This window comes from Chelmon rostratus, chromosome 12 (assembly GCF_017976325.1).
Source record: "Chelmon rostratus isolate fCheRos1 chromosome 12, fCheRos1.pri, whole genome shotgun sequence".
In the NCBI taxonomy this organism is placed as follows: domain Eukaryota; kingdom Metazoa; phylum Chordata; class Actinopteri; order Chaetodontiformes; family Chaetodontidae; genus Chelmon; species Chelmon rostratus.
Window position 1 is genome coordinate 14,043,527 of NC_055669.1, and position 25,957 is coordinate 14,069,483.

At 43.8% G+C, this 25,957-nt stretch overlaps 2 protein-coding genes across 2 annotated transcripts; one reads left to right on the forward strand and one right to left on the reverse strand.

Moving 5' to 3' along the window:
* Nucleotides 1–211: 211 nt before the first annotated feature.
* Nucleotides 212–22,945, reverse strand: clcn2a (chloride channel, voltage-sensitive 2a). The gene is made up of 24 exons (XM_041948706.1): nucleotides 22,777–22,945; nucleotides 17,311–17,442; nucleotides 15,509–15,637; nucleotides 15,016–15,149; nucleotides 14,595–14,684; nucleotides 13,073–13,096; nucleotides 12,473–12,551; nucleotides 11,476–11,601; nucleotides 10,774–10,858; nucleotides 10,218–10,319; nucleotides 9,171–9,273; nucleotides 8,336–8,491; nucleotides 7,463–7,532; nucleotides 7,260–7,370; nucleotides 6,558–6,771; nucleotides 6,256–6,389; nucleotides 5,280–5,524; nucleotides 4,754–4,865; nucleotides 4,561–4,607; nucleotides 2,898–2,966; nucleotides 2,316–2,354; nucleotides 2,133–2,237; nucleotides 876–962; nucleotides 212–727 (listed from the first exon to the last, which is right to left on the reverse strand). Exons 1-24 carry the CDS (start codon nucleotides 22,943–22,945, stop codon nucleotides 212–214), a joined length of 3,078 nt encoding a protein of 1,025 aa, XP_041804640.1.
* Nucleotides 22,946–23,394: 449 nt separating this feature from the next.
* Nucleotides 23,395–25,683, forward strand: LOC121614520 (zona pellucida sperm-binding protein 4-like). The gene is made up of 8 exons (XM_041948426.1): nucleotides 23,395–23,686; nucleotides 23,799–23,986; nucleotides 24,278–24,375; nucleotides 24,458–24,615; nucleotides 24,696–24,888; nucleotides 24,966–25,113; nucleotides 25,195–25,270; nucleotides 25,562–25,683. Exons 1-8 carry the CDS (start codon nucleotides 23,395–23,397, stop codon nucleotides 25,681–25,683), a joined length of 1,275 nt encoding a protein of 424 aa, XP_041804360.1.
* Nucleotides 25,684–25,957: the final 274 nt, after the last annotated feature.

Sequence of the window (25,957 nt, forward strand, 5' to 3'; positions counted from 1 at the left end):
AGCTGTATCCACGACGCCACGCTTTATCCAGGCATTTGCACAGTAACACATTACTAAATGTCACGTCTACTCATGCTCACTCTCACTCGCTCACTCACAGCACGACAACGTTAGAAACACGGGTATCTAGGCTGGACTTGGAGGTGAGAGTGACCTCTACAAATGTAAGAAACGTCAACATTCATGAGGCGACAGTATGGATCCCCTCTGATCATTCCGATTGATCCTCAGTGTGGGCGGCGCCACCCTCTCCCTCAGGTTCTGATAGGTCCTTGTTCAGAGATGGACTCCCCTGTTCTTGCTCCGTTTCCTCCGGCTCAGGAGTGGGGGTGGTGGGGTCATAGTCACAGGCCAGCTCTGATTCCTCAGTGTGGGAGGGGCTGCAGTCAAAAGTAAACTCCGATTGGTCCTCGGTGAACGAGGGGCTTTCCTGGAGCACCAGCTCCGACGACGGGTTTGTGTCGCCGCCGGGGCTGGTTTCGAACTGCAAACTCGACTGGTCCGAGAAGTTGACAGGGATCTCTTTGTACGGGAGATCTGGCTGGTCCTCCACGTCGGGAGGGTTGGGTTCCCGGGGCAACGAGAGACCCCTGTGGCGGATGCACAACTTGTGTAGTTCTGTTACCTCGGATACATTCGTGCTGTTCCCGCAGTCGCGGAAACTGGCCAACGGAGGGCGCACTTTTACTCCAGTCACTGTCACCGAGCCCTCTATGGCCTTACGCAGCTGGAGATGTGGAGCCACAGCCAGCAGGGAAAGGAGAGCAGAGCCAGCGGAAGTCAAAAAGGGGGTAAAGAAAGAGAAAAGGGAAGCATTAATGATCATACACAGGGGACTCACTTTAACAACTGAGAGGGTGCACACACACGCTCACCTCTTTGAGAGAGACCACTCCAACCAGCCGTCCCATGCTGGTCACATAGGCGTGATCCAGACCCAGCAGAGAGAAGATAGTGTGGGTCTGTGGGGGAGGAGAGATGGGTCACGGCCTGGATACAGACTCATTTCGGATCAGGGTTATGAAACTGTTATACTGGGATCAGACAACATGATTTCCAGATGGTTACTGTGTCAGACTTGGAAAACAACACTTTGGACGCAACCTACCGATGCTTGTAATCACTTTTATGAATGAAAGTGAAGCCATTCAAGGTCACTCTGCTCTGAAGGTGGTCTTTTTCCGTCTGGGAGTTTCTCCCATTGTGCTGTTGTACTGGTGTGTGGGCTATTCCATGTCTAGATGAATAATTTGCCTTTTTAACAGCACATAAAGTCAGCTACACAGACGAGTGCTCGCTTGCTCGCTCTCTAAAACTGAACAGCAACCTATATTTTACATTAGCTAATGCAGAATGACATTATGATATGGAGATAACAGGTGCTTCACTTAAAGTGTGCCCTGTGTAGGAAGCACACATCCTCATACGCATCAAATATGATCAGAATAGCTGATTTCAGACACACTGGGTCAATGACGGTGCTCAGGAGCGTTACGAGGTGGAGCCACGTTCACTGGATCATTGAGAAGGGATCTCGTGTCAGCCAACTGAACTGTGGGTCAGTGTGTTGTTAAAGATCATGAGAGAAGGCAAATCATTTAAGACATGCTAGTCTTTTTTGCAGGTTGTTGTGAGACACCCCAACACCAACAAAGTTATTATAGTGATTTGTTTTTAAAAGTTAGGTCCACCTTTACCAGCGTCAAAAATAAAGTTATGTACACATGAATAATTATAATCAAATAATATACATTATTCAGGAAAGGGCCATTCTGCATGATGAGTACTTTTAGTTTTGGTACTTGAAGTATATTTAGATTCTAACATTTTTCTATTATGTCTTTTTGAACTTTTTCTTGTACCAGAGTATTTCTACTGGTACTATTGGTACTTCTACCACTTCATTACATAAAATTAGCAGTGGTCCCACCTGAGGCTCATATTTGCTCCTGTCACCTCACATCATAGTGAATTTCTCCATTGTGAGATTAATAAAGTCTTATCTAATCTAATCAGGTTGATATTGTGCCATCTTATTCCAGCATTAGTCAAACAAACTGTTTACAACAGTTGAGAATTACTCAATTTGTGTTCAGTCACAGTGTGTTCAGGGCTTTTAGTTCATATTGAACCTTATGCAGAGATGTTTGCTCCACTAGCTGGAAGGGGGCAGGATCAATCTTGCAGTTCTTGAAATCCACTGGCTCGTCGAGCTGCTGCTCCTCCCACTCCGCTATCTGCAACAGGAAGGACGACACAACACTAAAACTTCTCAACTTTGAATTGAGCGGAGAATCTGTTAGCGGAGGCCTCACCTCTGATGGGGTCATGCAATCTTCCACTTCAGTAGAGTCCTGAAAGACACAACTGAGTCAGACAGATATTGTCCCTGTATGTGCACACAAAGGTTTATATGCACAAAAAATGTACACTAAATATGCATAGTGTACCAACACATACACATTATACAGGGATCTGTAACCAAATGAAACACTTCTATCTAGAGTTTCTGAGGTGAAGGTGAGGGAAGAGTTCAAGTAATGGGTCACCTCAGGACTGTGCACCCAGAACTGAGAAAAAACAACACCAATAACACCATTAACTTTAAAGATCAAGCACATCAAAATAAAACACATTGATTTCTCAAAAACACACAGTCACACACAGGCCATTACCAGCAGAGTGAAAACCGATGCAACATTTGGTTTAACACTGGTGTTAAGAAGACAATTAAACCTTTATCACTTCCTCTCTCACACACTTTCTCTCGCTCTCTCTGCAAAGCCACTCTAATGCCTGGTTGGTGCGCCACAAATATTTTGGTCCAGCGCTCACTACGTGCGTGTCGCAAGGCAACGGTTACTAAGCAACAGTCTCTAAGCGGCAGACAATCTTACCGCCATGGAGATCCTCACTCGTTTGGGCTTGGGCTTTCTTTTTGCAGGAGGAGCCGGCCCAGCCGGGCTCTTCCAGTCGGGGAGAGAAGGCATCAACACAGCACAACATTAACATAGCATCAGCGAAACTGGACAGTTTTAACACCTTTACATGGTGTCACGGCAACATTGGATCCCGGTCTGACTTCTACTGGGAGAAGTCTCCGTGATGTGAGCACAATGTTGCTGAAAGGCTATAATTACTACACCACAGATGAAGGTGAGGGCACAAACTCTGCACGGGAAACCCAATGTTAATACAACATTGGGTGGGAGGTACTCGGCCAGAAAAAAGCTTTTTGAACACCGTATGTTTTAGCTTTTTTGTTGAGCAATTTGAGCCCTTATATTTTCCCTTAAAAGTCCCCTTCAGTAGCTTTCAGGTTGAACAACATCTTAACTTATTCCACAATGTCTGACAGTATCATATACTATATGATATATACTCCATCAGCTTGTTCCAGCTCTTCACTGATGCTGCGTATTTTTTATGGTTCCCAAACTGTTTCTGCAACAGAGCCATTGTTTTTGGTTTCTAGTGAAATGCTATTGGATGAATATTGGATGGATTTCCATGAAATCATGTTCAAACATTCATGTCCCCTTCAGGATGAATTGTAGTAACTTCTATGACTCCTCTAAACGTAGGTCAAAATTTTAATTTCTCCAACACTTTGGTTTATGACCAAGAGACGATTAACATCCCGTCAGCTTCAGCTGTACCTTGTGCTCAGTATCAATATGCAAATGTTTGCATGCTAACATGTAAATCTAAGATGGTGAGGATGGTAAACACCATACCTGCTAAACATCAGCATGTTAGCATTGTCATATGTTAGCTCCCGTTAACATTTAGTTAAAAGAACCACTGAGCCAAAGGAGAGCATCACAGAGCTACTAGCACAGCTCTACACTCTCAGTGCTGTTCATTAACACAACAAAAACCATTGAGAAGCACACAGCTCATGTTTCTGATGATGTTAGCGCAACACATTTCTGCTGGGGCCAGGTTTACAGAAACGTTTGGGAACCACAAGCTATGTGATTTTCACACTGAGTGAAATATTCAAAACCAAGACCATCAATCCATGAAAAGGAAATATGTTTCAACACTTTTCCCAAAAACTGATCCTGACATATTTGGTATCTTTTTAAACGTTGCGATCTCCACTAAAATTAGTATTAAGCTCTGTGAGTTTGAATAATGTTTGGCTGCACTGCGTGACTTTGTAATGACTGACAGACCGGTGCGTCAGCAGTCCTTAAGGGCAAAACATTTTTTAAAATACACTGCATGACACCATCATGCATTGCATAAAACGTAACAAAAAACGCTAAAATGTAGGATGTTCAAAAAGCGTTTGACTGGCAGCGAATGTGTGGTGAGGGGGCAAATGACTCACAGAAGTTTTAAAACAAAACTCCACGACCACAGCATGAGATCACACAGGAAAACCCTGCCGCCTGTGGCTGAATGCTGCCTGTCAGCAGCAGGAGGAGGAGGAGCAAGAGGTGGACGTCATATGCGTGGACTCAGAGAGAGCACACACACCCACGCATACGCATCACACTCATACGGTGCACTTGCACCCACACATTTATTATATCCGTCTCGGTTTCTCACCTCCAGTAGCTCCTTGTCTTGGTCAGCACAGGAGAGGGTCTGAGAGCCTCGGGGAGGGAAAAAAAAAGTCAATTTCTTTTCAATTTGGATTTGAAATATGCTTTTTTCAATCAGTTCTGTTCTCAGTAACCCACGTCAGCGCTCCTTTGTGTGTCTGTGCGTGTGTGTTTCTGCAGTGGTGTGTAGTACATACTATTTGGCGTCTCTGTGTCGCTGATGGCAGACACAGTTTTCAAGGCAGATTTCAGAGGAAGCTGAACATTGGAAACCACTGGGCTGAAGGAGGAAGACTCCTCTGTGGAGATCTACATGGAAAATATATTAACAGAGGAAGCCAGACACATGCGCGCACACACAGACGCGCACACACACACACACACACACACACACACACACACACACACACACACATCCACAGCAGAAAACACAGAGAAGACAAATACGAGCACATGCACATAAACAAACAGGACAGCACAGGTAAGGGCACAGACGACAGAGACACAGAAGACATGTGTTAATGTAAATATAGAAATAAAGGACGTTCATTCAGTTTGTAAACACTTACCACGACAGCTGTCCAAAACCTCCATCTGTGCCTTTACCTACTGCTACATGCTTCACACATGCTGTGTCTGAGCCACTTTTAGTCTACCGCTACAACCCCAACCCAAGCCAGACTTCGCCCCAGCCCAGCCCTGGCGCCCCCGGATGCCTCACACCTGTTGGGTGCTCACCAGGAAGCGGACCGCTTGGCGAGCGTTGGTGTTGGTCGAGGCGTTGCTGTGGGTGTGGGCGCAGGGGGAGCTGGGTGTGCTGTCAGTTGTCAGGCTGGGCAGGTGATCTTGGGTGCCGTTGTCCTGGGCCAGCTGGCGGAGGTACTCCAGCCTCCGCTGGAGGCCCAGCTGGAGAGAGAGCAGAGACTGGAGTTGCAGTCGCTCTATGGAGCCCAGCAGGATCATGGAGTCTGAAGGAGGGCGGAGACAGAAAATGACGAGATAAGGGCAGGAATGCAGAAGAAGCTCACAGAGGTAAAAGTGGAACATAAAATAACAGTTATGAGGGGTTGTGACTGTTTCAGTAAGCCATTTAGACAACTGTCAGTTTATTAGGCACACCTAGCTAAAAGTAATGCAGTCCACTACAGCAGTCCCGCAATAAAACTTCCCTTCATGAAGGTTTTAACGTTCACTTTTGTTGAAACTGTTTTAGAGAGGAGCTCCTTCAACTGCATGATCATTCTGGAGGAAACAGCTTATGGTGCTGTTGAATTGTACTATGTTATAGCAGAAACCAGGTGTTTCCAGTATTAAGCCTACAGTCATTGATATAAATGCAGTGGAATAAAAGGATCAACCTTCGTGAAGGTAGGATTTATTGCAGGATTGTTTTATTAGACTGCTTTAATCTTAGCAACTGTAGGTGTACCCAATGAACTGGCACCTCAGTACACTGAATGTTTAAAACAGAATTTTAATTAGAATATTTTTTAAATTATCCTATCAAAGTGGTGAAGTCATTTCAATTGATTACACTGCAATGAAGCTATTTAATCCGTTGTGCTCAATAGGGCTGGGTACTGAAATGGCCAATTAGACTATTTTATTTCAGCTGCTTGTGCTCTGACAACATATAACATTTGCTTGTTTTAAATAATTTTTGTTTAAAAATGAATTTGTAGAAAAACATGTTTCTTACCTCTGGATTCGACCAGGGCCAGTGTCTTGAGCTGACCAGTCAGCAGCATCTCCTGCAGCTCTCGATAGGAAGAGTTAAGAGTGATGTAGCGCACATCCCTGACCATGATGTCCTCCACACGGATATTATACTTCCTGAAATACGAAGAGAGGAGGAGGAAAATAGAGGTTAAGTGATGTGAAGGAGGAGCAAGGAGATGGGGAAATAAGAAGAGAAAAAAAATAAAGAAACAAGGGACAACTCCATCCTGAGCGGTCATTAAAAACAAATAGGAAATGGAATCACTGCACACAAAGACTCACTCGTGATGGCCCATGCCCAGCTCAGGCAGATAAGGAAGTTTCTTGATGCGGATGATGGAGTCGTACAGCGACGGCTGGAGCGACTGGGCCACGGCGTTGGCCAGGATCACAGCGATCATCACAGGCAGGATGTGGGAGATCTGTCCAGTCAGCTCAAACACTATGACTGCTGTGGATACAGTGTGGGTGACTGCTCCAGACAACGCTGCAGCACCTGTGTAGGACGGAAGCGGATTAAAGAAAAAACAGGTTCTGTCTAGTCTCTTTAAAGCCATTCATATACAGTTAATAGAGGAGGACTTAATGTGTGATCAGGCGTGTTTTTAGCAGGAATTCAAAATCAATATGCGCAAGCTATCATAGAAGAGTTCACTGAAAGACAGCAAATCCAAACAAGCTTTTCTGCAGGATGTCATTTTAATTCATAACATTTAACGCCTTCCTGTCACACTAACCAGTGAGTCACGACCGTGGCAATTTTGTATTCAACGATTTTCTTTTTTCACTTTCAATTTTCATCAGTCACATTCTATAAGCTGCTATGAAGTGTTAAAAATGGCAGCAGCTCTGCAGCGATGTCAATTTCAATCACACAGGGGAGAGGAGAAGTGAAAAGTGGCCTAAAAATTTGTTACCAAGACAAATTAGATGTAAAATGATGAATTTAAGTACAGTGGGTAAAAAAGATTCAGAGCAACTCACCAACTACAGCGTAACCGCCAGGAACTATGGGATACACGCTGCCGTCAGCATGTATGCCATCAGGGAACATGGCCGCCATGATCTCTCCAACAAGTCTGCCAAATGCTGCGCCTGTCCGTCATGCACAGACACAGCGAGAAGTTATCTTAAGGGTTTCTTACCACTGCAAGAGAAACTTAAAAAACAAAGTCAGTTTTATTCACCGATGAGAAAAACGGGCATGAAGGCCCCACATGGAACAGGCATGGTGGTGGCCACAGCGGACATCCAGAACTGAAACAGAGAGACAAGTGTTGTGTGACGAATCATAACTACAAATACCGCCTCCGCCAAACAGTCCAGTTGCAGTTTACATCCACGTCTGTTCAGACTCATAGAATAAATGTAATGAAGACTGAATAAAAGGTATAAAGTGTATTCCAGTGAATAAATTACAGTGAGAAACATGCTGTTTTCACTTAGAGCACATTTTTACAGAGGAGCACAGAGGACCGATAGAGAGCTTCATCACATGGTGCAACGACAATCACCTGAAGCTCAATGTCAGCAGAACCAATAAGTTTGTGGTGAACTACAATGCTTCACATATGGACGTTGCTGCAGAGAAGCTACAACTTGCAAAACCTGGATCCTTCACACACATCTTTCTCCGCACAGAAGATCCCTACAATCAGCACATTTTCAAGGTTCAGTATCTGACCAAATGTGAAATATGGTCACAATCTCCCCTTCTGTTCCTGAGTTATGTTTTTACATTATGATGTCAAGGTGAAGTTGACCTTTGACCTTTTGGTTATAAAATGTCATCATCTTATCATATGAGACATTTTGTCATAATTAGAGCAGGAGTTCTTGGGTTATGGCCAAAATCAGTTCATCATTGAGTCCTCATGTACATTTGTGCCAAATTTAAGAAATTCCCTTAAAGCGTTTCACAGACATCACATTCACGAAAACGGGACGAATGGCAGGACAACGTGAAAACGTAACGCCCCGGGCCCCAGCTGTCAACAGCACAGAGGCATAACAAGTCATTAAATCCTAAACGTTTCAGACATATGTTGAAATGTCCCTACCTTCATGATGATGAAGAGGATGAGCGTGATGAAGACGTTGACCTGGGGGTGTTTCCATGCGTGGTGGTGGCTGATGTAGTCGAACTCCTCCGCCACGCCCTGACGGCACCACGTGCGGTTGTCGAACAGTGCGACCAGCGACTCGTGTTGCGTCAGCTGACAGGTGGACACGGGAAAAGCAGTTAAATGAATGTTATATAATAAGTATATAATCTGTTTGTAACGTATCCATTTAAATGGTCATTTTTGGTGTTATTGACTTTAAAAATCTTGATTTTCTGAAGTGGGGAAAAAAAATCTGCTATCCTGCTTCACTAGTTCCAAACACTTTCTGGAAACAAGCGGAACTTTCTTGTCTTATCCCGTTTCGTGTCGGGATTTTTCCACAAATGAGCGCCACTGTCTGAAAACAAGGACAACACAGGTGATTCTTTCTTGTTTTGAGAGTCTGAAAGGCTCCGAATGAAACCAAACAGCTTGTTATGCGGGACAGAAACTGTGTGCTCTGCATCTCTGTGTAGAAAAAGCTCAAACTGCATTTCACTTTGTTGTGTCAGTTGTTAAACTTTTGGCCGTACGATGTGTCTGCATCCACTTCATCTGAACCAGAGGCTTGCTTCCTGGTTTTGTGGTTGCACAATTGAGAAGCATTGGTAGAAAAGCCTTAATATCAAATGATGCTAACACTATGACAATAAACATCAGCTTTCTGTTCAACAAAGAGGAGCACAAACTGACATCAACCCACGCTTCATTTAAAATCACCATCAATCATGCCCCAGCAGTCGAGGCGGGCTTTCATACTGTCAGGAGGAGCGTGAAAGCATTTTCTCACCTGTCCGGCCATGAACTGCCCGAAGCCCGGAGGGAACGTGAGTGTGGAGACCAGCAGGGTGACGAGTGCGGGATACACCAGGCGCCTGACAGGAAGAGAGGGACTGCGGGGTCATTAATGGGTGTGCCTGTCACACTGTATGTGCACACTTCATTTCTCACTGGTGAGGATGGAAAAACTATAAATAGCTCCCTGTGATGTGTGAAACTGACCCAATTCATTCAAGCGCTTTACCTAGATTTCCCAATGCTACGCTAACATTGTGACATAAAGCCAATTTTAAGCACAAGTTTGGGGGCACACGAGCAGGATTTTGATCCGTCTTGGATTTATTTACAGTTTAACTGGTTAAAATGTGGCTTTTCTGGATGAATCTTCAATATTTATGGGCATTTTAAAGAAATAATTTAACATTTTGGGAAATATGTTTGTTCACTTCCTTGCTGCAGGTTAGATGAGAGGAATGACACCACTCTCATGTCTGTCCGTTAAATATGAAGCTACAGCCAGCCGCTTAGCTTAGCACAAACACTGGAAACAGGGGGAAACAGATAGCACGGCACAGTTTGTTGTTTTTGTACAGACTGAACACGCAAGATATGTGTTAATTTATGTGCCAGGCTAGCTCTTTCCCCCGTTTACAGTCTTTATGCTAAGCTAAGCTAAGCTAAGCTAAGCTAACCGTCTCCTGGCAGTGGCTTCAGTCTTACCATGCAGCAGGAGTGGGAAACATCTGGCTTCCTATCCTGCAGAGTGTTGCACTTTCCAAGAATAATGGTCAAACGATCTGACATCAGACGCCTCGCCAAATCGAAGCAGCTCCAGCTGTCGCATTAGAAGTTAGTGTGATGCATGTGTTCAATAATGTTGTATGGCCCTTGAAAGACGTTATAAAAATTTAGGTGTCCCTTGATAGGACAAAGGTTCCCACCCCGGCCGTACAGTCTGGTATCAATGCTCTCATCTAGAAAGCCAAAAATTAATTTCCCAAAGTGTCTACTCCCAAAGTGTAAAGGTTCTGCGCAGCATCGGGCATCAGATACTCACTTCCTCAGCAGGAACTTATTAATAGTCTTCTGTTTCCTCATGCACTCCACAATCAGCCGGTTCAGGTAGACAAACAGAGCACCGCCAAAACCACAGGCAATCCTGCAGGCACACAAAGACACACCTGTTTGGTCTGTTGAAGGTGAAACAGAAGAGCAAAGCCAAACCAGCTACACTGAAAAGACTCACTCTGCCACTGAAATGCACCCCTACTGCGCCTGGTTAAGTCCGTCACTTTTCTGAAGCTCTTTGACAGGAAGCCAACTAATTCACATTTATTGTCTCTCTTTTAAAAACGCTTTGGCATCAAGCGCATCAAATTTGGCACGTGCTGATCTGGATTCAGCTTCTACCTTTAGCCATCAGAGTAAAAAGTTAATTTCATGCCTCGCTCATCGAATACAAGTCAGCCTTGAGGTTCTCAGCGGGAATGTGACTCGGAGGAGGGTTGAGAGAGAGTCTGGCTGAATGAGGCCTCAGATCTCTTCAGTAAATCAGGCGTCAAACTGCTCTGGGATCGGTTTAACATGGCGTCGGTCCAGAGAAGCCCACTCACCCGAGGATGGCGAACGCTGGCAGCTCCTGAAGGTCAAACGGGAAGTCCAGACGGAAACGGGTCTTAAAGAGAGCAGTGATGGTCTCTGAGGAAATAGAGCATTATTCTCACTCTGTTTAGACAGCATCATACGTCACTTACAGAGACATTACACTGACTTATAATACATAATAAAGAATAATAAAATATACTGGTATACTGTGATAAAATATCTTACAAATACAGAATCACATATTAGTTTGTGAAATTTTCACATAATATTGCTGAACTTTTGCCAGATCTAATTTTACAGGAGATTTTTGTAAGATATTTTAACTTCTCGAGATTTTATTACTGTTTCTGGGTAACTTAATGCTTGAAACTAGCATTTACAGAATTATAAAGCCGTTTGATCAACATGTCGAAGTCAGAATTTTTTTGTACGTGGACAAATGTACTTTTTTCATCTGGCTGCACTACTTTTAAAATACCTGTGGGTTCTCTGAGACTGCATCTCAGTAAGTAAAGTTTTCCTGTTCTGTTTGCAGATAATTATGCTTATTTTAAGTAATATTTCCCCATTTTGTTGCTTTTTGTCTTGTTTTAAAGACTTTTTTTTTGCAGTGAATTCATCATCAACCCCAAAGCATGGGTAAAGTGTTAAACACAGAGATACACAAATGCAGGAAACTGTTATTAAAAAGATGGATTAAGGACTTTTACCTTCCTCCTGGTTCCACACAGCCAAAACTCTGAATATGAAGGCACTGAAGGTGGCGGCAAAGAAGCCCCTCCAGTAGTTCCTCACAGCGAAAAACGTTGAAGTGACCTCGATGCTGAACAGCACCCCTGCACCACACAAACAAACACACTTCGAAGACAATCCAAAGAAATGCTTTAAACAGCCATTTCTCAATCTAATCTCAGTCAAATACCATAGAGAGCATCATTACACCAGTGACCGCTTCATTAGCTCCTCCTTGAAAAAACCATAAACACATAAAGGCTTCCACACAGCGCTTCTCTGCCATCACCTTTGTCTTTCAAAATCTAAACTTTATCTCACAGAGAACATGTGTGTGCATCATGTCAATCTTCTTATTAAACTGAGAGAGTGTTACTGTTCAAAGAAGGCTCAAAAGGTGTCCATAAATGAAAAAGGTGATCCTGTGTGGACCGTGCATGTACTTCTGTAGGAAATATCTGGCTCTTTGGCTTCCAAATGCTCCTCTGTGTTCACCAGCCAGTCGCTAACTGTGTCTGTCTGCTGTCTGGTGCTGAGCTGGGAGTGTTCACTGGGTTTTTAGAGCTTTTTCACTCAATCCAGCTGCCTGCTGTGGCTGAAAATGACACTATGAGAGCAGTGAGAGTGAACTTGAAGAGTACATTTGGGGGCAGAGAGCTAAACAATGAGCTGAAACTCACCGATCCACTGATGTGGATCAAAGCGCTGATCAAGTGACCTGACAGTGACGCTAGAGGAAATGTCACAGGGTCACTTAAAACAATGACAAACATCCTTTCATATGAATATTTTAATGTTAACCTGGCCAACAGCTGCTGACATACATGTTGCTCTGAATCAAAGAGTATTATAGATGGATGGACTGACCAAGCCTGGCATTCATCCTCCTGCTAGTGGGGTAAACTCCCTCCTCATCTACTTATCTAACCATAATTAGATACCATTCAATCAGAGGCCGCAGTCATGTTGTTTTACCTCCAATAGGGGCAGCGAAGCAGCAGCCCACACCCACAGCACAGGCAGCCGACAGCATCTCAGTGTTCCTCAGCTCGTTCTGTCCGACAAGAATCAGATATACACACAGACACACACACAGACACACACACAGACACACACACACACACAGAGCCGTCCATTCAAGCCAACACACACACACACACCCAAATCCCAACAGGTGCACAGCACATGTACGTGCAGATGCCACAAACACAATGCACAACAAATGCATTTCTCATGAAAACCAAAGTCACCAACTTCTTACAAATGCAACAGTTTAGCTGTCAAGCTGCTGCTGTGTCTTTTCACATTTGATGAGATCACATATGTGAGCGGTGGGATGTGGGAGGCCATAATTGAAAAACCGGGATAGAGTGTTGGAATCATGGAATGAGATGTTGGGATGGAAGCAAAGGCAGCGCAGATCGATGCCTCGCTGTGACGCTTCACTGAACAGAATCAAACAGCGCAGACAAATGGAAAGGCATCAATCTATCTCCGTTTCTGAAATGGACAGCATGGATTATTAATGTTGATGGAATTGGCAATAAAGAAACTATCTGACTCGTGCAGTCATACCTTGCTTCCCTCAAAGGGCTCTTCCTTTAGCAGTGAAAGTGAGAAAAAAAAAAAGACAGAAGTATGCGTGAGTGCGATCTGTGTAAGTGTAGAGGTTACCTCTCATTTCTGCTCCTGGAAGACATCCAACTTATTATCCAAACCACACAAAATCAAACAAGCAGAGAATGAGCTTCAGCAAACACAGTCTTGATTCCACAGTGAACCGAATTAACATTTTCCCAGATTGCACATGTCGACCCCTGGACTATTTCCGTCTTTCTAACTGTGCTGACAGCAGTTTTCCTTCCTCCACATCACCGCAGTCTATCTTCCTCCGTACTGACGGGGGTGCTGGTGCTGCTGGTACATGCAGGAGAAGCACGGCACACTGTCCAGTGCAGATATAGACAGAAGCCCGGGGTGTAGTCTCACATGAGTGGAGGTGAGAGTGCATCCTGGGGAATGGCAGAAAGTCAAGGAAACATCAAAGACTTTTTAAACAACAGCTGCGAGTGTGTGTTTTTCTTGCAGCTTCGCACCTACGAGGACCAAAGGAAACAGAGAGGATCTTTCCGTGTGGGTAAATGCTGCCCATCCTCATTTCTACTGGCAGCTATGTAGCCCTCAGGTTTACAATCAGTGGAAGGGAGAAGGTAAAATAGATCGGCAACACCTGAAAATAAGCTGTCATCAGGAGTGTTTATCTAATTCCTGAGCACATTATGTTGTTTGGTTATTTTCACAGTATTTCCAGTGCAACCGTAACTCATATGGATTGCAAATAAAGCTGCTAACAACATAAATCATCAATGGCAAACATCATTGAAAGAATGTCTTTATAGAAACAATCAGTGGTGGCCTAAAGGTTAAAGAATGGGCTTGAAATGTGCTGCTCCCCTGAAGGTGGACCTTAACTCTCACTGTTAGTAGTGGGCAGCTTCCTCATGAGAATGCGTGTAAATAAGACAATCCTGAAAGAGACTTTGGTCATAATGAAACTTCCCTTGATGAACAAAAGGTTAAGAAAAAGATGCGCCCTGAGTGTTTAAAGACATATAACATGTAACTGTGATGATGACGTCCCCTAAGTGCAATTCACTTTAAAGCATTTGTGAGGCAGCTGTGTAAAAGGTTAAAAAGAGATGTGCGTCAAAAATGTGTCAAAGTGCTGTAAACTTAAGTGGACTCATCCTTTAAGGCACAGACATGAGTGATATCAGTCTTCTCACTGTTGGATGTGAAGCAAAATTCCCTTAAACGGTGAATTATTCCTTTAAAGATGCACTCTTTAATGTGATGTTGCATTTGTAAATTTGTTTCACCTCTTTGTTGTTTGTGTGCAGAGTACAGACAGTATCAACAACTACTGTAAATATACAGCCCTGAGTGTGTCACCACATTTCATCATACACAGGGATAAAATAAGGGTAAATTAAGAAATGGTTAGGTACATAATCTATGAAGCACCTCAAAGGTTTAATAGCTCAAAAACATGCTTGAATGTGTGCATGAGTGTGTCTGGAGGTCTGCAGTCCTTTACCATTCTCACCATGAAAATACCACCAAAGAGAGCCGCCATGAATTTGCTCAAGAGAGCGGCGCACAGGCTGGCGACATGAACGAAGGGTCCCTGAGAGAGAGAGGGTGGAGACAGACGAGGACGTTAGCAGGCAGGATTGACTGAAAGCACATTCTGTCGCTGAGCGGAGCACGATGCACCCTGCTCAGATTCAAACAACTTCATAACCCCACAAATGGGAGATGTAAGTGTTATTAGCGGTAAATCGCGCTTTTATTTTCCAAGCCATGACTTTAATGAGACTCGGAGAAGCAAGATTATTATACCCCCCCCCCCCCCCAAACAGGAAACTTCAAAATCTGCCAAGCAATCTGTCATGTGTCACTTGTAACAACCAAGAAGGCCGTGATGGGAAGAGATGAAGGAGAAATAAACCCTCTACCTCCTTCCCCAGAGGCATCCCACTTCCCAGAGCACAGGTCAGACCGATGACTTTGGCCACAAACGTCTTAAAAGTCAGGTACTCCTTCAGGACCACCCCCCTCAGGATCGTCTTCATCTCAGGAATACCTGAACCTGGGAAATGAAAAGAAAGAGATGCAAGGTGGGATGATGGAGTGGAGAGAAAAGATGAGTTGAAAGAAAGCAATTACGTAGAGAGAGAGCGGGACGAGGAGAATAAATGAAGAGCAAGGGGAAAAGCTGATTGATATTCATATAGTTTTCTGTATGCGCGTCGCATCACAGGTATATCTTACGGATTTCCTGCAGATGTGACCGCTAAGAGATGCACGGGACGTGTCCTCAGAGGACTTGCAGTGCATTACAGAGCTAATCGCATTGTTCAAACACAGATCTGTGATCAGGAATCAGAGGTATGAATACATACGTTTGTGCATAAATTGCGTAAATGTGTGCAAGAGTGTGTGTCTTACCCACAGCCTGAGGTGCCAGTATCTGCGTGAATCCTGCTGAGAAAGTGATGAGCACTACAGGGTAGGTGACCCAGGCGATGTACTGCAGGAGCAGGTTACTGTCCAGTCCACCATACATCCACTTCTGTGCTGCACACACACACACACACACACACACACACACACACACACACACACACACACACACGTAACTTCATCTCGATATAATGCAGTAGAAAACTAAACCACTGAAGTTTCCCCATCTATCAAGATGTATCCGCTGTGAACAGATTCACCTGATTCCTCTTCATTATCTCCCTTTGACCTTCTCTCCCTGTTTTTTCCCCACTTCTGCCTCATTCATGCATCTTTCAGCAGCTTAGTGGCCTCCTACTCCTCCTCATTCATCATTTAGCTCTCTTCCTATCAAATTTACAATGTAATAAAACACAATAGACAAAGGGTTTCTTGGATATAAGGGAAATATCGGCCTCCACAAATGCATTATTCGTATAAATGCAAATGCATTATGGAATGGTACAAAGTACCAGTACAAAAATGCTAAATTAATGCTGATGCATAGATAAATAAAAGCTGATGGAGGTAGAGACAGAACTATTCAACACACAGTTTGGTTGTTAGGTCCAGTGGTTTCAACCTAGAGGACCGGACACAAGATAAATCTGAGGGATCAACAGATCATTAACCCTATAATGCCTGACCCAAGAAATAATGGACAGAAAATTCTTTTTTTTTAATTCTTTATTTTTTTTAATTTGAAGACTTTATTTGGCCCTTTAACAATAAAAAAATTGCAAAAAAAATTTGCAAATATGTTTTTTTGTTTGTATTGTTTTGAGCAAAGTTTTTACCATATGGTAATGCAAAACGTTTCAGAAATGCATGTATCAAATATGATACCCACGGCATTATAGAGTTAATGGGGTATTTTTCAATAATTTTTGCATGTGAAATTTTGTTTAGTTCTACACGTGCTTTAAACTGATATTTTAATCCATAAGAGTGCATCGTGTGTTCTTTGTGGAAAACTTGCTGTCAAATAAATGTAGTGGAGTAAAACATTCAATACTTCCCTCTGAATTGTGGTGGAGTACAAGTGTAAAGTTACATAACATGTACGAGAAGATCACAGTTGTACAATATTTGTGTAGGTGCACTTGTTAATTTTCACCACTGGGACAAAAAAAAAAAAAGGTTTGTGTTGGTGTCACAGTGAAATTAAGACAGCGATTTGATCGATATCTCAGCGCTTTGACGCAGTCCTGCTGGTTAACTGGGAGCATTTCTGCTCATCCAGTTGTTGGAAAACAGATGAATACGTCCCCAAAGTCACAGCTGTGGTGCTCTGCTCTTATTTTCATTATTTTGTAATATTTTATTTTTATAGGTTTTTGTTTTCATAAAATTCAACTATAGAGAAATAAAAGTTCTAGTTAAATTAGTTTTGAAACCAGAAATCAGCAGCTGGTGAATTATTCCAAGTATTAAAATCGGTGCATTTGATTCTTTGTGGAGTAAAAACCATATTTATTGATCCTTTAAATATTAATGAAACCACTTTGTTAGCTTCCGTTCATGATCAATATAACTCGCTGGCGGAATGATGGTCAATTTGTATTAATATTTTACCGTCGACTTTCATACCGGACCTGACAATTCATGATGAAGCACGGCTCCTCATGGATTAATGCTTTTACGGCTTTGCTGCCTCTGCAACAACAGTCCATTATTCACTGTCCGTCCCTCCATCTGCCTTTTGCATCTCTTCGCTCTCTCTTTCTCGCCCTCTGTCTCTTTCCTACCTTCTTGGCAGAAGGCGATGGCGTAGTCCATGACCCAGCTGACCAGAGCCATGACCAGCCCCAGCAGAATGAGGAAGATCCAGTCCTCCCCCACCCGCGAGATCAGGAACTTCTGGCAGCGAGACGCACACACTGAGGACACAGAGACACGGAGGGAAAATCTCTGGAATGAGTGTTCACGGGGTGAAGAGAGACTTTTCTTTGTGTGAGCCTGAAAAGATCCAGCGGTGTCAGAGGGGAAGGAATGAATGGAAGGATTTAGTATATTTCAGCACTTCACATACCACAATGCATTAACTACATCAAACAGAAAATGTATATAATAGATGTAATATTGAAACACAGAGAGAATACAAAACTATAAAAAAGAATATGTAAAAAGATAAAATCTGAAAAAATAAAGATATATGGGACAGGAAATGTCAGATATCTATTTGATATATATTTTCACCACAATTTAACTGCTCTTCATTTAATACCTCCAGTTAAATCAGACCAGTAAAGGCAGTGGTACAGTTAGCAGGACTGATGTGTGGGAACACTGGTGTTGTGTGGGGACTTGGATTGTTTTTGTAACAATGCACAACTGTTATGTATTTAATTGACAGCCCTGATACAAAGTGTATCCCCCTTGTGAGCTGCCTATGCATAACATGCCTCTATCTGGTATTTTACAATAGGCACAGAGTTTGACACGACAAGGCTCTTCTGACATTCATCTGACGGAGGGAGAAAGTTTCTCTGTGCACGTATGAGCAGCTGATGTCATTCTGTCTTCAGTCTTTAACAAGCTGATAGATATTTTTTTGTGGCAGGAATTATTATTATTCAAAGTGTTTTTTATGTCTTGAGATGATCTTCAAGGTTCTCCTTTCAGTTCTGTTGTGCGTCTTAGCTACATAGTGCTTCTCCATCTTTCCTGTGGATGCAGATTGGGTGGCAGAACATGACCAAGTTAGTGTTTTCATCTGGTAAAAAGCTAAAAAATGAACGTCGACTCTCTTCTACTCTTGCAACATCATTCTGAATTAGCTGCAGTTTCCTGAGTGTGTTTGGGGGATGAGAGAAGACCTTTGCATGGGTCTAACTGGTGGAAGTAAAAGCGTAGGCAAGGGTCTGTCATGCCAATCCTCTTCCAAATAAAGATTCTCATCAAGAAGAAACGGGACATTGTGAGTAGATGTAATATGAGAACAATAATAAACTAAAGGAGATTATCACGTGATGAACATGTTGTGAGTGAGCGCCCCCATTCATCTTCATCCACCTCAAACACGAGAGACAAAAACAAAGCTAGGCCACGGTTATAAATTCAACCATTACATTATAATCTATAACTCTGAGGTAGGTCAGCTAAAAGAAGCATCACTGGACTCATTTCGTCTCTCTTGTCTACGGACATTGCCAAAGCCTGGAATTCACTTCAACATCCAGAGCATTCATAGATGTGCCCGTCCCTCGAGAAGCTGAAAATGTGCTACTAACACATTTACCAGATCCACATTTCACAAAGATGCTACAGTCGTCACACGCGCTCGTATCCTGTGGTGACGTTTGCCGCGGAGGAAACTGCTGCATTTTGGGAGAAACCAAGAGAGCAACAGATATGTGGATGACAGTAAAACGGGGAGAAAAATGGATCGACAGAGACAGGAAGAGCAAGTTGGTGATATTTATTCCTCTCTTTGTCCATGAAAAGACCAAAACCAACAATGAGACAGTCCTCCTGATACAGCGAGAGTTGAGCCCCTGGGTCGCAGACCTCCGTTAGTGTACATTACTGTTCAAAAACTATTAAAAACACGTCAATGACTCACTTCGCTGCACCTTGCGACAATTATTTTCACCCTCAGTTCTCTGCCACTTTGTTTTGGTGCAATTAAATATTGTCAGGGAACATTTCACTGATCGACAACTTTGCAGCTTGCCAGATATGTTAATTACTAACAACATTTCCTCGTTAAGTTCAAAATGTATTTGCTGTTTGCAAATTAGGTGTGAATAAATATTTCTCGAAGACGTGGTGGCTCTTACACAGACGCGTTCGTCACAGGACAAAGTGGAAGCGAAGCCTCTGTGAATGTGCGTGAGTGTGGTTTTTGGACTGCACATGATTTTGGAGATATTTTGGTCTGGTGGCTTATGGGTGCAACAATCCATCCCATCCAGTGTCGCCAGATGCTTTTTTTTTACCCCAAACTGCAGAGGGAGAGATTCTGACACATTTCCACCAAAACTAAATATTATGACACTAAAAAATAGTAATGTTTATTGCAGGGTTTGTGTAATTGATATATTTATAATAACGTCTCAAATGAAAGCGTGGAAACAATGTGAAAGGTGGTGATGAACCAGAGAGCTTCAGCTTTACAGTGAGTCTCGGCTCATTGTTTAGCTGTCTGGCTCACAGCTCTTACTGTTTTGGTTCAGTCTCACGTCTCTCATAGCGCCATTTTCGGCATCAACTGTTCTCGGCTGAAAATCTTCAGAAAACAATGAAAAAGGCGACACCATCAAATGTGCTGGTTTGTCCAAAACCCCAAAGATATTCAATTTTCTATGATATGAAACATGCAAGAGCATCAGAATCTCACTTTTGAGACGCTGTAATGGTCAGATGTTTGCGTTCCAGCTTCAAAAAGGATTTTCTGAAGTGAAATGTATAAATTTTGCTGATATTTTCGTTCTCCTTTACTTGATTAAACTCTGATGACGCTACTTTTCTTTTTCTACCATTCGTCACATTTGTGACTCTGCTGTTTGTGCAATATGTTAGAAGTCAAAACCATGACTTCATGATCATGATGCTCACAAATTCTTCTTGTTGTTTGAATGACCTTGCTACTGCATTGACACAAACGATACAATAAATTGCAGCAGCCTTTCTGTTGCAGCATTCGGGTCATGTGGGGGGAGGCGGGGCACAACTGTGTGCATGACGGGGCAAGCTGCCCTGCAGCCGGGCCACCTGCTGGACGGCGAGCTGCCAACAGAGGACATATATACATGTGCGTGGAAGATACATACAAACACCCTCATGTGCAGACACACCCATTGCACAATGGACACGCACCGAGTTGAAAAAAGAGATGGACTTGTCTCTGCAGATTAAACTGCTATGACCCTCACTGGGTCCACAGTTTTCATTTCAGCTCACTGGACATTCCCATGTGGACAAAGCTGGGAAAATTCCCATTCCCACAGCTTCACTATCTTTATCCCTCTCTCTCTCTGTCTGTCAAACACACACACACACCCCTCGTCTGGCACCTGCAAAACCACATACTTCCGTGTGCATCTTGGCTTGCGCTCACATCCGCAGGCTCAGTGGCTTTCACAGATGTCTTCTCCTGATCCCAATAAAAATAAACATAAAAAATCACACCTAACGCCAAACATTTCTTCACCTCTGCTAGCCCTGCATTGCATCACCTGAAGCCAACTTGCTGTAATCAGGAATGATACTAAAAAAAATAAGGTAGATCTTTCACCGAAAACACAACATGTGACATAATACATTAATGCTGATCCTTGGAGTAATTGGTAGACAGAGATCTGAGTAACATCAGCCCTAAAACCGCAGAACGATTCGCTCTGTGAGTCAAAATAAACACAGTGAGGCAGTGTATGTTTTTAGCTCTCTATCACGACCGGCAGCAGAGCCTTTGGCAGCATGTGTAGGCTGCCGTGTTCAAAAGCTGCGGCTCCAGCTACTGATCTGAGCCGAGGCACACACTCGTAGTCCGTCACCCACGGAGATGATGCTCCCACACCGACACGTGAGAGGAAAACACTGAAACTCCCACCAAACCCAGCGCTTCTCTGCTCGCACATCAACAGGACAAATGCAGAACCCGAGCCCGTCCAGCCGGAGCATCTATATCTGAAGACAAGTCTAAAAATACAAACACGTCTTGATCTGCGAGCTCACTCAGCACGCAGACGGCGAGCGAACAAATCACTCCGGCTGGCCCCTGATCTGAGAGTGATTGTTTTAAATGGCTTCCATTACAGCGAGCGAGCGAGGCCGGGCTGATATAGTGTAGCTTTCACCTATGGTGCAATCTATCGAGCTTTAATCAGATCACTAGTCACAAGGGCAAAGAGGCAGAGACGGATCCTGGAAAACAGCCACGTTGGCACACTTGTGCAAGCACATGTGAAAACACACGTTCTGCCTTTCTCTCCTTTTTCCTCCTCTCACTTTTACTGAGATTACCTGATACGTTCACATATTGATTTTGGTTCTAAAGGTTTTTAACTTGAGCCCCGTTTAGCCTATTGTTCTTTACATTGTGGTAAATTGGCACCATTCAAAGTGCCGAATTAGCTTTTAGCAGTTCCTGTTTGCAGCTTACCCAATGGATGTACAGTCAACTACCAGTGAAGTACTCTGATACTGAAGAAAAGGTAAAAATGTGACAATTCTCAGGCAAGTTCTGGAGTTATGCAGATTTTTTTTTTTTTTTTGGTTTGATCTTTAAGCAGATTTAACAGTCTAAACCCCAAAGATACTTAGTTTAAATATTATAGAGGACTAAGAAAGCCAGCACATACTCACATTCATGAGGTTGGAACCAGTTAACTTTGATCATATTGTCTAATTTCAAATAATTTTCTGTTTATCGACTAACCGATTAATCAACTACACATTTCAGCTCTAACCAAAAATCGCACATTTCCAGCACAAGTTCTCACTCTCCTCCTGCCAGGCTGAAAATTTGAGCTTTATTTCATTACTTCTACAGCAGAAAGCTCCAATGTTTCAATTTGGGTGAAGTGACCCTTTAAGAAATGCATTGCTGCTCTGTAGACTTGCCAAAAAAAAAAAAAAAAAAAATCCCTTTGATTGCAGAAACGCACCAATGAAGGTTAAAATGAAGTACAAATAAAAATAAGCATATTTGGAGGATGTACACACACACATACACACGCCTGCATATCTATCACTCCGCTATTGTTGAGTACATCAATCTGAAGTGGAGCTCTCTTCTGGTGCCACTCCCTTATCAGCAGTCATCTGGGAAGGCTAGACATAAAATAATCTGACAGTTCAGATCAGAGTACTGCTTACACAAACAAATACACACACACAGACACAGAGACACACACACACACACACACACACACACACACAGGCAGCCAGCAGAGGGGGCTGTCTTTGTCTGACATTGAGACAGCCCTTGTTGGCTGGAGGTCATTGCTCAGATCAGTCACATTTAATCGTGTTCACATCCTCTCCTGCTCCCTTGCGTCAGGTAGCCGCTCTGCTGTGCTTTAAGAAGCCAATGTTTTCACACAACTTTCACACATGGTGGAGCACCGCAATGTGTTGCACACACACACACACCAGCTCCACTTCGTGCAATGAACCCTGCTTCTGTCTGACCTTCACTACATGTACTACACTACCTGCAAGCACACTCTGAAGACAGATTTAGGGCTTGTTGCATGATCATCACTTACATTGGCACTTTGCACAGGGGTCTTTCTCATACTCCAGCAGATCTGCAGCACGACTACGAACACTGGTGTTCCTCCGCAGTCCTCCACCATCCCGCACTCCTCCATCCCGTAGGCGGGCCGCTTCCTCCTTGGCATACACACCCAGCTCCTGGGTGTACCGCCCATACATCTGTGTGTTTGAAAGACAGAAAAAGACAGCAAAGACAGCTTTTATACCGCTGATGCAAGTGGGAGGCAGGGAAAGAAATGTCAGTGTGATGCAGCTGGTCTTTCACTTAAAAGATGTATGCAGTACCCAGTCACAACAGGGCCAGGTGTCGGAAAACTCGCTGCCTGTAACTCACAGCTCCGCACTGTTCACAGCTCAGGTGTTTTAGAAGAAAAAATCCACTCAGCTTTGACTCAACAGTCATGTAATAACTTCTTTTCAGACGGATGAGCAGACAATAAGCTCCACCTGTCAGCTCCCAGTTGATTAACTCTGCAGGGCTGCCACACAATTGACTCCTAACGATGAGAGGAGGAGCTCTTAACAAACTCCACATAATCAATCATGTATAAAACCTGTGCCTGAGCCATAGGTGCAGTTTTGGCCAGTGTGTAGTTACGAATACCATAATGGAGCTTTTCAAGTGTCTGTTTGTTGTTGTTGTGGTGGTTGTTGTTGTTTTGGCTGGTGATGTTGCTGCCCAGCATCACTGGGCACTGCCTCTGCAGAAACACCAGCCTCATTTTCCTTCTCAGCTGCCTCAGCAACAGACGAGGGTCCCTCCACCTGCAGCTCCCTTTGACAAATGCCAGGTGGAGGAAGGTGAAAAGATCCGATGCGGGACTCGAGATATCACCGCCGAGCAGTGTGAAAACATAAACTGCTGTTTTGATGGGCAGCTGTGCTACTATGGGAAAGCAGGTATCAATGCTCTCTGGAGTAGTTTTTTAAAGCCTCTCTTGCAAAATGCTACATGGTGAGTGTGAAACATCTGCTCTAATGGAGAAAATCCATCTATTCTCTTCTCACCCAGTGACTGTGCAGTGTACCAGGGATGGCCAGTTTGTGGTGGTTGTGGCTCGAGATGCCACTGTGCCCCACATAGATGTGGATTCAGTCAGCCTGCTCGAAACAAACAACCCCTCCTGCACCCCAGTTGACTTCACTTCTGCTTTCACCATCTTTCAATTCCCTGTAACTGCGTGTGGTACGACAATCAAGGTGGTTGGTGCAGTCTTTGCTTTAACGTGTGTGTGTGCATGTGAGAGACAGCTTAAACATGGGTAGTCTGTGTAGTTATAAACAACTATTGGTGCTATAATTATGTCAGAATGAGAAATGAACCTAAGATGATGACTTGAACAGTCAAACCCAAAGAATTCAGTTTACAGTGATTCAAACTTGGAAAATCAGCAGCTTGACAGTATTTTGTCTTTGCTTCATAAATGACAAACACATTCAAATGTATTTTTCTTGACTGATTTAGCACTCAAACTGTTTTTCCACCTGCAGGAGGAAGAGGGTTTTGTGGTGTACGAGAACCACATGTCTTCCTCTTATGAAGTGGGAGTCGGACCCAGAGGATCAATCACCCGGGACAGCCATTTTGAGTGAGCTTGTGTAAAATCGATCTCCCTGATTGCTTTTGTGACCCTCTAAGGTTTCCTGAGATGTAAAGCTCTCCCCCGACAGGTTATTGTTCCAGTGTCGCTACTCCGGCACAGCTGTGGAGGCTCTTGTCATGGAGGTGAATGCTGTTCCTCCGCCTGTGCCGGTCGCTGCTGCAGGACCTCTCCGAGTGGAGCTGAAACTGGGCAACGGACAGTGTCACTCAAAGGGATGTGTGGAGGGTGAGCGGTGCAGGAGCCTCAATGATGCTGGCAGATGCAGAATCTTTGTTGCACTAAGGCTGTGCTATTTTTCATTGCAGAGGTGGCAGCGTATAGCTCCTTCTACACTCCAGCAGACTATCCACTCACTAAAGTGCTGAGGGAGCCCCTCTATGTCGAGGTGAACGTCCTGGAGAGGTCTGATCCAAACCTCATCCTGAACCTGGAGCACTGCTGGGCCACTTCCACCCCAAATCCTCACAGCCTCCCACAGTGGGACCTTCTGGTTGACGGGTGTGCAAACGTGAATTTACAAATGTGTAAACTTCAGCTTGTATTCAATGTTTGACGTGAGCTTTTGTCGGCTCCAGGTGTCCCTACCACGACGACCGTTACCTAACTACAGTAGTGCCCGTGGACGGCTCCTCTGGGCTTCATTACCCGACGCACTACAAACGTTTCATCGTTAAAATGTTCACGTTTGTGGATCAAAACACCTTTTCTATTCAGAAAGACTCGGTACAGTTATTCATTAGTCCCTTAAGTTACGATCTTAACGCAGTTTCATTGACCAAATGAGCAACTTGCAATCTCTTTCAGGTGTTCATCCACTGTGCTACGGCAGTGTGTTATCCCAGCAGCACAAATTCCTGTGCACAGACATGCCACAGGCAACGTGAGTAGCTCAACTGTAAAATATGGTTGTTAATGTCATGAAATTCAGTGATCCTGCATTACCTCTATACAAGTACACAGTGAGAATATGAATTATAAATCTGGAGGCAGGAAAATCGATTATGGGATCAGGAATCCTTTGTTTCCAAATCCCCAGGTGGAAAAACAGAAAGCAAATCCTCACATTGGAGGCGCTTGAACCAGAGAACATGTGGCATTTTTGCTTGACAAATTATCAAATGATGCACCGGACAGAGCTAAGGTGACTGCACTCTCCACCCTCCCCTCGCAGGAAGAGCTGCAGCAGCCGTGACGAAAGCGTCCTCAAGTCAGAGGGCTCTGGTCTCAAGCAGAGAGGTGATCCTGACTGAGCAGAGGCCTCCATCTGACCCCAGCTCCAAAGCGAAGAGATGACAATCCACCAGCAGCCGTGACTTTTTAATAAAGGCTTGTTAAAAGCTCATGCTCACAACTGGGTCTCATCTGAATTGCTATTCGAAGGTCACTCTGTATACTTTTTTCTGCTGAGGTGTGCAGAGGTTGTGTGATTGAGCAAGTAATTCATACCCGCTTCCTGATTTTTGTGCTGACAAATCACGGGGTTGCATTACAAATGGATACTTTACTGTAAATATGCTTAACTGAGATATGACCGAACAGTAAGACTTAAACATACTAGTTATTAGCT

Bases quoted from the DNA above. Each gene is read 5' to 3' on its own strand.
- clcn2a (XM_041948706.1), bottom strand. From the start codon at position 22,945: ATGTATGGGCGGTACACCCAGGAGCTGGGTGTGTATGCCAAGGAGGAA. The intron at 6,772-7,259 runs GTGAGTTGCTCT...CGTCCTACACAG, and splicing joins TGGCGGTTACGCTGTAGTTG to GTGCTGCAGCGTTGTCTGGA. The intron at 2,238-2,315 runs GTGAGGCCTCCG...TTCCTGTTGCAG, and splicing joins ATTGCATGACCCCATCAGAG to ATAGCGGAGTGGGAGGAGCA.
- LOC121614520 (XM_041948426.1), top strand. From the start codon at position 23,395: ATGGAGCTTTTCAAGTGTCTGTTTGTTGTTGTTGTGGTGGTTGTTGTT. The intron at 24,376-24,457 runs GTGAGCTTGTGT...CTCCCCCGACAG, and splicing joins ACCCGGGACAGCCATTTTGA to GTTATTGTTCCAGTGTCGCT. The intron at 24,616-24,695 runs GTGAGCGGTGCA...TTTTCATTGCAG, and splicing joins CTCAAAGGGATGTGTGGAGG to AGGTGGCAGCGTATAGCTCC.